Source organism: Mobula hypostoma, chromosome 25 (genome assembly GCF_963921235.1).
Source record: "Mobula hypostoma chromosome 25, sMobHyp1.1, whole genome shotgun sequence".
Classification (NCBI taxonomy): domain Eukaryota; kingdom Metazoa; phylum Chordata; class Chondrichthyes; order Myliobatiformes; family Myliobatidae; genus Mobula; species Mobula hypostoma.
In genome coordinates this window covers 9,079,650-9,092,268 of record NC_086121.1, presented here as the reverse complement: position 1 = coordinate 9,092,268, position 12,619 = coordinate 9,079,650, and the positions used below count along the sequence as shown (strand labels likewise).

Below are 12,619 nucleotides of genomic sequence, written 5' to 3'. Positions count from 1 at the left end.
TGCATTGAATCCAGAGAAATGATTTTACTTTCTCCTTTACACTTCTGTACTGGAAATGACATTAAACAATCTTTAATCTTATAGAACAGAAACATATCACTAACTAAGCTGCCCTCTGAAGTACACCACCAAGTGGACTAATTTCAAGTTCAATGAGGCGACAGGCAGCAAGTCATGAACAACAAATAGTTATATTCTCTGAACACTTTGATAGCTGTTTTAGAATGTACTGGTGCGCATTAGCAATGTAACTGATGCATTCAAAAGGACAAGGCATATGTATATAGAATGACACAGTTCCCATCGCTAATGGTTTGCGCAGATGTGGCACGTCATCTAAAACCTTGACAAACTTCTATAGATGCACAGTGGAGAGTGTCCTAACTGGTTGCATCATGGCCTGGTATGGAAACACTAATGCCCAAGAACTGAAAAGTCTACAAAAAGTAGAGGACACAGCCCAGCCCAGCACCGGCAACGCCCTCCCCAACAGTGAGCAGATCTACAAGAATCACTGCCATCAGAAAGCAGCATCAATCATCGAGGACCCCCCACCGACAAGGCCATGCTCTCTTCTCGCTGTTGCAATCAGTAAAGAGGTACAGGAGCCTTAGATTCCACACTGCTAGATTCAGGAACAGTTCTTACCCTTCAGCTATCAGGGTCCTGAACCAGTGTGGATAATTTCACTCACCTCAACACTGAACTGATTCCTCAACCTGTGGACTCACTTTCAAGGATTCTACAACTCATACCCTCAATTATTAACAACATAAAAGTAACTGGTGAACGCAGCAGGCCAGGCAGCATCTCTAGGAAGAGGTGCAGTCGACGTTTCAGGCCGAGACCCTTCGTCAGGACTCAATTATTATTTTCTTTTAAATTATCTATTATTTGTCTTTTTAATGTATCTGCACAACCTGCTTCCTTTTGCACATCGTTTGCTTGTCAGTCTTTGTGTGTAGTTTTTCATTGATTCTATCGTATTTCTTTGTTCTGCTCTGAGTGCTCACAGGAAAATGAACCTCAGGATACTGTACGGTGACATATATGTATTTTGATAACAAATTTACTTTGAACTTTATGAAGATATTTCCTAATTTGTGCATCATCACTTTGAAACCTGCTAAATCCACAGTGAAAGTGGCAGCTGTCGCTGCTTTTAGTACATTTGAGACGACGTTTACAAAGAGATGTGAAGTCTGGAGATCCTTACTTGAACTGACAGAAGATGTCTGCATATTCGGGCGGGATCCCACTTGCTTGTAACACTGTCACCCGGAACGTGAAAACGCTGCCAATTTTCAGGTGCTCAGTAACATCTTCAGAGATTTTCTCCGAGGATAACTTGGGATCCAATTCTGTACTCGATTTAAAACCTGTTGTTGAAGTCCCAAGAACAATTGCAATAATTGATTTCTCAATCAGTTAATACACAATTCAAAAGAAAAAGGGTTGAACAATAACCTTCTTCCATTACAGCTGTTGTTTGCTTCCATTTTAATGTACAGAAAAAAAATTCAAACATAAAATACTCTGAAAAACACATTTATAATTTAAGCTTCCTCAAATAGAAAGTGGCCGTAGGAAATATCAAAGGTCAAACTTACTGTTAAGTGCAATGCGGCTTATTTCACAAATAAATAAACAAAATGTATTTTAATCACTAATTTCTTTAACAGAAAAGCACTTAACTAATTCTCAAAATATCATGTCTTCTCAAAATTGAGTGTCGTACTTTAATAGTGATTAGAATGAAAACAGGAATCAATAAAGTAAAAGGGTCATAATCTTAATAATCTAATTTTAAAAATCTATTTTAACAATGTAATTATAATTTAATTATCATTGTTAACAAAAACTTAAAAGACAGTTGGATAGGTACAAGGATTAGAAAGTTTAGAACGCTATGGGCCAAGTGCTGGCAAATGGACTAGCCAGGATGGGGCATCTTGTACAGCATCGACCAGTTGGGCCGAAGGGCCCATTTCTGCGTCATATAGCTCTGTGACTCTAATTGTTATTTGTTTTTTTAAAAAAAATACTCATGATCTTTGTTCCGGTAGACTAAGCAGTTAAAGGGAATTATGTTTAGTGGTAAACTCCCTTCTGGTGTGACACGGTAGCATAGAGGTTAGCACAACGCTTTACAGTACCAGCAACCCGGGTTCAAATCCTGCTGCTGCCTGGAGGAGTTCGCACGTTCTTCCCATGACTGCATGGGTTCCAGTTTCCTCCCACAGTCCAAAAATGGACCAGTTGGTAGGTTAATTGGTCATTGTAAATTGTCCTGTGAATAGGCTAGGGTTAAGTCAGGGTGGTGCAGTTCGAAGGGTTGGTAGGGCCTATTGCACACTGTATCTCAATCAACAAACGTACATACATACATACATATCCCTCAATGAAATCGTAAACACAAAATACTCTGCAAATGCTGGGGTCAAAGCAACACTCACAACACGCTGAAGGAGCTCAGCAGGTAGGGCAGCGTCCATGGAAACGATCAGTCCGAAACATTGACTGATCGTTTCCAAGGATGCTGCCCGACCTGCTGAGTTCCTCCAGCGGAACTTCATTGCCACAGATGGCTGCGGAAGCCACTTCATTGGGTATATGAAAAGTGGAGGTTGACAGTGTCTTCACTTACACATACCAAATTATGGTCACTCTACCCATTGTGCTCCCCTACGGTCATTCTTCTCCATCTTCTCAGTTTAACTTCCCAAAATAACTACTTACCCATCTGTACTCAGGCTGTAAGCAGAGTGTCTTAAAAACCGCTTTTGGATGCAAATTCCACCTCCTCTCAGCCCCCTTGCACCGAGACGATCCCACCACCGTGCCCTCCCCTGCTGCCCTGAGTTTGAGTACTGCAGAATAAGCTTTAAGCACCAGATCTGCTCAGTACTGCACAACTCCCAATAGGATTTTGAAGAAATACTTAACAGTAAGATTTATCCAGCTGTGCATGTTATGATTTGTATTACCAAACCCTGATGAGGTTATTGAAATGGCTTTCCGTTCTGATGAAGGAATTATATTGAATTCTGTAAAATAAGCTCTCAGTTGGACATCTAGAATAATCTCATTATACTCCAAAAGCCGTCTGAAAAAGCCATTGCTACTGTTCACACTGCAGTGCTTATTTAAAGTTCATTGAAAACTATTTACCGAGCTCGTTGATTCTGTTCAGCTCCTCCGATGGGGTAACGACCTCTGTACTTTGACCTTGCCCTTCCACAATCCTAAGCTCCTCCAGTGACAGCCCAGAGCGTGACATCACCATGGAAGAAATGCCACTCTGCAATTAGAGCAACATTTGTGCTGGTCAAAACCTTCAAGTAACAAGCATTAAATACAGCAGTAGGTTGCAAGATAGCCATACCTCCTGGAAGTACTCATCATCGAATGAGATTTTAGCAGTCCCAGATTGGCGAATGCCCGATCCGTAATCTGGCGCCTCGTCATCAGCTGGAAGTTCAAACATAAAACATTTAGGTGAACTCCAAACGAGTACGAGTTGGACACACAAAGACAATAATAAGAGGAGCAAATCATAAACGTGAGAGATTCTGCAGAAATCTGAAACAACACACACCATGTGCTGCCCAATTACACCAATGTGACCACTTAACCTGAGAACCTATATGTCTTTGGAATGTGGGAGGAAACCTCAGCACTCGGAGGAAACCTATGTGGTCATGGGAAAGGCTTACAAAGTCCTTACAGACAGCAGTGGTAAATAAACAGTAATATTGTCACGATAACAGTTATACCCTCGGGCTGCCCTTCTGTTTACCTTCTAGAAACCACGGAAGATATTGAAGTCATTATTTTGGGATTGGGGTAAAAATAAATGAATCAATCGGAAGAGTCAATCTCATGGTGTAATAAGGGCATTTCAGTCAAACTACCTGGTTTTAGTTTTCACTAAACCTCAGCCTTGAGGGATTCATTGCAGGTCAACCTACCTGTGATGGCCTGCACGCCCACTCGGAGGAATCCCCGGACCTCGCCCTTCTCGCTAACTATAGCAATCCTGTGAACAAGGGGCACGGGATACAACAAATTGCTGAGGTAAACAAAGGCCCTGTGGGGGAGAAAAAAAAAAGACAAGACAGGGACAAAATATTATTTAAAGTTGCGGATCCTGCATGAATCTTTGCAACACCTGACAGTAAGGATATGCAGATACTGTTGAATCACCTCTCTTTAAGATAGGTATCACCAAGTGCAGGAAAATGAATCAGTGAGAACTTTGATCCAGGATAAAATTGTAAAAAGCTTTTCCAATTACCTCTAGAAGAAACATCATTCAAGTAGATGGCTGACTGGTCAGAGACCTCCACAGGATTTATGAGACTGCTGGAAAGGCAACATTTCAGCTGTATCTTAGATAACACCCTCCCAAGACAGGACCATAACCTTGGGTTTGGAGGTATGCATGTTGCAATGACCCAGAGAGCTATGCTGGCTGGAGTCAGGGCTTTATGCTTTGGCTCTTGGTAGGGTCATCCAGGCCAAACAGGTTAAAAGGGTAGAGGCCAGACTAAGAATGGTTCAACGAACCTCCAGGTTCTGGGTTCAGCTCAGGGCTAACAACACTGACAGGTCAAACAGAATTGTTACAGAAACAGCAATGAAAAATCCTTCTACACCTGAGTGCGACGGTATTCCTGGTGGACTTGCGTGACTGACAGTAGCGAAAACAGAGGAAGCTACTGACACGATGAAGGAAGCCCTGAACACCACCAGAGATGAAGGACCTTCAATGCTGCCCGAAACGCCAGTGGTGTAATAGGCAGTAAGGAATATTAGATAACAAATGCCTCAGGGAAAGATTTAAATTTAGGAACAAGGGCACGTTTGCTATAAAGGTTGCCAACGTCAATGAATTTCAAAAACCATTATGCTAGGAACACTATAAGACCGTCTGGTTTTTAAATTCAAGAACAAGTTTGATTTGAATTTACTTAATCTAGATTTAGAGATTCTCGTGTTATTTGCTGGACACATTTAATTGTAGTTAATCTTCCCAATTTTACATAAAGCCCAACTTGCCAACTTTGTTCAGGTTTCTGAAGTTACAGTTTACTTCTGCTAGTTCTGCAGATTTACAATGCGTGGCCATTGACTATATTGTATTCACAGACCACGTTAATGTTACCGTGCAAAACTGACAGATGTCATGCTTAATGCAGCAGTCCGGAATGAGGCATAGATGACAGCCAACTTTAATCCCATTACCCAAGATCAGGAGGTGCCCATAACTAGTCAGTAATATTTCAGGAAGAGCTAGTACCCTCAACCATAAGGCTCTTGAACAGGGGGATCTTGACTCAACTTCACTCACCCATCACTGAACTGTTCCCGCAACCTATGGGCTCACTTTTCATGAACTCTCCATGTCATGTCTTCAATATTTATTGATTATTTATTTATTACTATTATTTTATTTGTTTTTTTTCTTTTTGTATTTGCAGTTTTTTGTTTGTCCATCTTGTTTTGTGCAAATTTTCATTGATTCTATTGTGTTTCTTTCCATTTACTGTTGAGTGATCACAAGAAAATTAATCTCAGGGCAGCATATGGTAACATACTGTACGTATTTTGATAATAAATTTGCCCTGAACTTGGAACTTAACAAGTTCAAAGTTTTGGTTGTGATTTGCTAATGATTTTCATATCACGTTCTCAATATTTATTGCTTATACATTGATTTTTTTTTCCTTTTTGTATTTGCACAGTTTGCTATATTTAGTACACTGGTTGTCCGCCCTGTTGGGCGCAGTCTTTCATTGATTCTATTATGGTTGTTGGATTTACTGAGTGTCCGCAAGAAAACAAATCTCAGAGTTGTGTATGGTGATATATATGTACCTTGATAATAAACTTACTTTGAACTTTATTCTATTTCTCTATGTCACTCCTCTCCAAAATTTGTTACTTAACCTGGACAACACGATTAAAAGCAAAAGATAATTAAAGGAACAACACCCTGGATATTAATTGATAATAGCAATATCAAAATCTGCAAAGAAAACACTGCATTAGACTGTAGAATTGGTTTTTAACTTGCCTTTCCTTGCTTGTATTTTTATATAATCACCTATATCAGTGTAACCATTCAATGAATTTTCCAGCATTTGTAGTATAGCCGCTTTTGTATTTTTCTACAAGTTTCTTAGTATTTCTGTTCAGGTTCTGCACCACTTGAATCTGGCTGTTTTATAGATTAATTGCTATATCTTTTTAGCCAGAGCTAGTTTTTGGATAAGACTATCACAAATTATTTGTTCTCACTCTCTTTTCTTTGTTCTTGCAGCACTTAATAAAACGGCAGTTAAGCAGCAAGTTTTACGCCTCATTCTTGGCTTCTGAACCTTTGGAAATCACTAGGATCCAACATGCTATGTTTTGTCAGTCTTCAAGGTGGCCTTCAGCCACTTAATGGGATATCTGCAGATCCTTACTGTTCAGATAGATGGGTTATAAATATGAATAACAACTATGGTTTGTTACTGCCTCAACCCACTCCCAACCCCTGTCACAAGGGCCAAAGTTTCGGACAGATTTGTTTTACCAGCCCACACATCTTCCAACTGTGTGAGAGGGACAGGGAGGGAGAGTGCTGTAAAATGAAAGCTAAACAGAAAGATGAATTATAATCCGACTGAAATAAACATTGTAAAAACAGGTAAATATGGCAAACTAGCATTATGAAGATTAAAAATGAGACAAATAAAAGACCCAAGATGGAAACTGAAATGAATCACATGAGCCTTATTCAGTCTGCTTCGAGTCAGTAAGCACACTTACTACAAAAGCTTATCAGAAAGAAAAAAAAACAAGCAAAAAAGCACTAATGTTTACAATTTGAATAATCCAAAAGAATCCAAAAGAGATTGGCAGGATTCATTAGTATTAGTTGCAGCATTTATTAGCACAACTATACTTTAGTACTGCATGGTAAAAAAAATTATCAAAATTAAGAAACAATTGTAGTATACAAGTTGCAATTTTTCCAGCTACTGCCAATGTAGAAATCACATTTTACAGGCCTGATCAGAAACACTTGAAAAGTACTCTACATTTTAGGAACAGCTTCTTCCCCTTTTGCCATCAGATTTCTGAATGGACAATGAACCCAGAACACTGCCTCACTATTTTTTGCACTATTTATTTAGTTTAATATATATCTTATTGTAATTTATAGTTTTTCAATGTATTGCACTGTACTGCTGTCACAACAAATTTCACGACATGTGTCAGTGACATTAAACCTGATGTTGAATCTGATATGGACGCTTACAATGCCTTAATGTCAATTCATCCTGCCTTCTTCCTCAAACATGGTCTCAACTTTGATGAGAAAGCACATCGACTTTTTGAAAAGAACGAACCGAACAAATTTTGGGAATTGCCAAGTCATCGAGAAGAAGAAAGTCGCTCTCATCAAACGCAGTTTGAAATTCGTAGCAACATCTACACTTAATGTGCCTTCCTTTAAGCAGACTGAAGAGGGTGAGTATCAGCAGTAAGATTGGTGAGGTAAAAAAATGGCATGTTGATAAACAAATTTCAAACAAAACGATCTTCCAAATAAAATTCTAATCAAAAAGTAAAAATTACAGCCAATATTAAAGGAATGTTGAACTAGTAAAACGCACATATGTAATTTGAGGACAGCAGACAACTTTTACAAAGAAATCCTTTTAATGACGAGGAAATTGGAACTATGAAATTGTCATACTGCCCCAGCATGCCATGGGAGATGGTAAAAGGGACAAGCTCTTTTAACAATCCAAGTAAATTCAACAAACAATTCATCCAGCAAAACCTGCTTATTAAATATGCTTAATATCCTGCTAAATGCCTAAACACAGGCCATTCCATTCTGGGCTAAATATTTGGTTTTGGATGATCAGATTATAGACTGAGGAATATAAAGATACATCCAAATGGAAATAATCATACAAGAACCGTAATTTATTTTTACTGACTTGGGAGCTCTGTACAAGCACTGAAATGATCCAGGAAATAATATTAACATCCAAATAGCCTGGGTTATGGTCAAATTTTATCACATTTTTAGGAACAGCTCCTTCCCCTCTGCCATCAGATTTCTGAATAGACCCATGAACCAATGAGCACAAACTTACTTCTTGCACTAGCCATATTTAAAATTTTTTCTTATTGTAAATCAGCACTGTATGCTGCTGCAAAACAAATTTCACAACACATGCCAGTTCTAATAAACCCAATTCTGATTCTGGACCAATTTGGGATTTTTTTTTTAATATATGGTCGCCAATGGCAGCACTTGTTCTTTGCTTTGGAGAGAGGAATTAACTCAATTTTAGTGTTGATTCAATCCTTCAAGTATATTCACCCATAAACATGGCTGGCAAAAACTCACTGAGCTAATAAGAAAGCTCTGCTGGATAAATTTACAAGGAGATCAAATTGCATCTTCTCCCTCGATATTTCAGAAAATGACATATACATTCAATGTATCTATTATGGGTTCCATTTGCAACCCAGTCACACAATAGAGTTAATTTAGCTCATGGAATTAGGTAAAAAATGTATGCATCTCTTATCTGCTTTGCACTAATTGGTCAATAAAATGTTTGACCATGGCAGTATTACAGCTAGAAAAAAGCATTATTCTCCCTGAGGTTGCATCATTGTAATGTATTTCACATCCCTGAAGCATAGGATTGCTTTTATATCTACATTCAGTGGCCACTGTACACCTGCTTGTTAATGCAAATATCTAATCAGCCAGTTATGAGGCAGCAACTCCATGCAGACATGGTCAAGAGGTTCAGTTGTTGTTCAGGCCAAACATCAGAATGGGGAAGAAATGTGATCTAAGTGGTTTTGACTGTGGAATGGTTGTTGGTGCCAGACAGGGTGGTTTGAGTATCTCTGAAACTGCTGATCTCCTGGGATTTTCACGTCTCTGGAGTTTACAAAGAATGGTGTGAAAAACAAAAAAAAACAGCCCAGTGAGTGGTGGATCTGTGGGTGGAAACACCTCGTTAATGAGAGAGGTCAGAGGAGAATGGCCAGACTGACTGGTTCAAGCTGACAGGAAGGTGACAGTAACTCAAATAACCACACGTTACAACAGCGATGTGCAGAAGAGCATCTCTGAACGCACAACACATCGAATCTAGAAGTGGATGGGCTACAGAGGAAGACCATTAAGCATATATTTATAATGCATTTTCTAAAAATAAGGTTCTTTACGTGTATTGTGTTTTTTTAAATCTGCATCGGATTCAGACTAACAATCATTTTGCTCTCCTTTACATTCACGTACTGAAGAATGACGATAAAAAATCTTGAATCCCCTGGTCTACACCTCCATGTGTTAAAGATTAACAAGAGAAATTTGCTTTTTATGTAAAAAAAATTATGTGTCACTTTGACTTACCAACAGTATCTGCATAAGTTTTTTTCAAAAAAAGCAACTCTCTCTTGTTAATCCTTAACACATGGAGCTGCAGACTTGGGGACTCAAGATTTTTAATCATAGTTCTTCAGTATGCATGGTCACTTGTTTTTTTTTTAATTTCTGAGAAAGCATCAAATGCAAGCCAGACCCACAAGGAAAGTGCTGTGTTTTGGATCGTTTAAAAATATTCAGACCGGAGAAAAATAGATGTGTTCCTAAAACTAGTTTCAGCCACAAGATGTGTCGAAATCCTGTGTCACAAGGACCCAAATGAATCCCATATCAGAGTGAACAACTTTGATTTTGATGCAATCTATTTTGTTGCTCTTATATATTTTGGGGGTCAGCTAACCCAGCTTGAATTATCGACAGAAAGGTAACACAAAGGTCAAGATTACCAGGGGAAAAAAATAATTATTAACGCTGCAAAGTAAATGTAATTCTCATGAACTATATATAGAAATTAGAACAACATTTTACTCAACAGCAGCTTGTCAACATAACGCATTTCAGTTTTTATTCTTATCAGTAATGGCGACTGGAGTACTATCTTATATCCAGAGCTTAAAAACAGCCGACACAAATCCTTTAATCTGTTTGGGGTGAGCTGACGCCAGCAGCATTAGCTACAAATATTTTGAAATTGAGGAATGTTAAATGTCCTTACTTGAGAAGGTAGGCACCGCACCAATTTACGAACGAACAGATGGGGTTATGGATTGTGATTTTTTTTTTTCAAAACATTAATGAAAATCTCTAGTTCCATGAGCTAAATAGTGAAGTGAAGCAATCCTCCTTAAACACGGTTAAATACAATTGCTTTTGACACCTCCAATGAAAAGAGCTAGTCCCTTCCCAGCGTTCTCCTAGGAACCTCACCAACCTTCCCACTAAAATGAACCAAGGGGAGCGGTCATAAAACGGATCCCGGCCGTCGCTGAAGATGTCGGACGCCTCTTCATTGCCCAGATCTGAGCTAGTATCGTCCACAAAGGCTTCATCGTCCAGATCTTCCATCTGGCCTTGCTGCTCATCAGCAAGCTCGGTGATGTCAGAGTCAGCTGTGGAGAAGGTGGGCGAGGGTGTGCGGTCAGCAACATGCTCGTTCACGCAGCCGTGGAAAATTGGGGAACTGGAGTGTAGTTAAGGGTAAGAAAGGGTTATTTTCCATCGCACACGTCATGACTGACTTTCATTTCAGAGAAAAAAAAATGGGTGTTAATGGTTATTTCAATCTCTGCAAGCTAGAATGAACAATTTGCTGCTTATACTTCACTTGAAAATGTTAAAATATTAGAGACCTAGTGATGCAAGTATTAAAGATGAACACTGTAAAGGAAAAGAGCATTTTAAAAAATAATTGCTTTTCTTAAATGGATCAAATATCCAATGATCTACCAGTAATTTACTTTTGAGAAAATAATTTACAAGGGGAAATTAAACGGAAAGAGAACTTCAGACATTCTGTAAACCAGAGAGATTCTGCAGATGCTGGAAATCCAGAGTAACACATACAAAATGCCGAAGGAACTCAGCAGGTCAGGCAGCATCTACGGAGAGGAATAAACAGTCAACGTTTCGGGCCGAGACCCTCCTTCAGGATTGGAAGGGGCAAGAAGCCAGAAAATAAGGTTGGAGGAGGGAAAAGGAGTACAAGCTAGAAGTCGAAGCCCAGTGAGAGCAAAGTTTATCCTTTTCCATACATGCTGCTTGAGCCTTAAAAGTATTCCAATTAATAATTCCTTTAGAAGTAGAATCACTTTCATTAACTGTGCAAATTTAGTCCTTAAGTTTTAGTACAACGTTGCCAAAAATAAAGGATAAAGAGGAATGCTGGAGTTAAAAGGTTTTTATAATTAGTGAATTCTTTGCAAAAGAAACATAAAATACTGTAAATGCGCAGGTAAAGCTGTGGAAGGAGAAACAGAGTTAAGGTTTCAGCTAGACAAAGGTGAGGTCTACCTGGTGTCAGTATAACACACTGGCTGAAAGGAATCTGACACGGAGTGGTGATCCATGTCAGATTTTACAACGGGGGGATTAAACGGTCCATTCATTGAACATTCAACATTATATCACAGTATATCCTTCGGTCCATGATGTTGTGCTGACCTTTTAACCTACTGCAAGATCACTTCTTCCAAGGTCAAGTTCCTACTGAGGGGATGTTGGAAACTGGACACATTTAAAAAACAAGATCCCAAAGGTATAAAATTAGGTCCACTGTAGCAGCCAGACATTAAACAACACAGGAATAAACAGGTCAGGAAAGAAAATGAAGTCATTAGATAGGTGTGGGGAAAAGTTGGTGGGTAGGTGGGTGACAGGGTGAGCGGTTAGCCGGTTTGGCAGGTGGTGTGTGGGACCCAAACACCCAAACAGTCATAAGAAAAATAGTAGCTTAAAAGAGTGCAGCAGCAATGAAAATTATAAAAGATTTTAAACTACCTCTACAGCAACAGGCAATAATCAAAAATAGAAATTAAAGGCTTCAATTTCTGACATCCTTCTTGTATTCAGGACATCTCAAAGTACTTCACAACCAATTAAAGTGCGGTCACTGCTGTACACAGGACACACTGCATCCAATTGGCTCACAACATTTTCCCCACACAAAGTGACCAAATGATCAACCTCTGTTGTCAACGGAGAGATAGTTAGATGTGAAACTGAGGGGAAAAAATATCAACTGGTATTCAAGATTGTACCATGAGATCCAATGTACATATGAAAGTGCAAACTTGGTTTAACATCTCCTGAGAAATAAGGCACCTCCAGCTATACAGGAGCCCCCCTCACTACTTCACTGGACTGTCTCAAAGTGTGAACAGTAAGCCATAGGGAAGAATAGGGAAAGATACACAACTAAAGACACCAAAAAATGAATGGACACATCAGGAGGGCGTTGGATTAGACAGCATAATTTTTACTTTCTGTGCAGCTTAACAATTAATTGGCTGCTTGTATTTTATATAACAACTTCTACACATGCACAGTAACTGTTTAGTATGCTCCCCAGTGGCCACAATATGTATATACATTTGTACGACTCTGAAAGCTTCTCTTGGTAGGATTATTTTAATGGGGGCTATCTGATTGGTTAACTCTTACGTAAAAATTTGAATGGAATGTTTCTTATCTATAGTATAAAAA

General features: G+C 39.0%; 1 protein-coding gene across 9 annotated transcripts in view; it reads right to left on the bottom strand.

Annotated features, from left to right (window-relative positions):
• The window catches only part of kif1b (kinesin family member 1B), a 275,068-nt gene that overhangs the window by 62,859 nt on the left and 199,590 nt on the right, over positions 1–12,619 (bottom strand). For 6 of the 9 annotated variants that reach the window (XM_063033346.1, XM_063033349.1, XM_063033347.1 and 3 more), the window contains 5 exons: positions 10,350–10,598; positions 3,972–4,090; positions 3,386–3,471; positions 3,172–3,301; positions 1,217–1,379 (listed from right to left, as the gene is read on the bottom strand). In XM_063033346.1, the coding sequence (XP_062889416.1) occupies positions 1,217–1,379; positions 3,172–3,301; positions 3,386–3,471; positions 3,972–4,090; positions 10,350–10,598 (747 nt within the window). The remainder of the gene's footprint in view (positions 1–1,216; positions 1,380–3,171; positions 3,302–3,385; positions 3,472–3,971; positions 4,091–10,349; positions 10,599–12,619) is intronic. The other 3 variants (XM_063033353.1, XM_063033354.1, XM_063033355.1) reach the window with 1 other exon arrangement.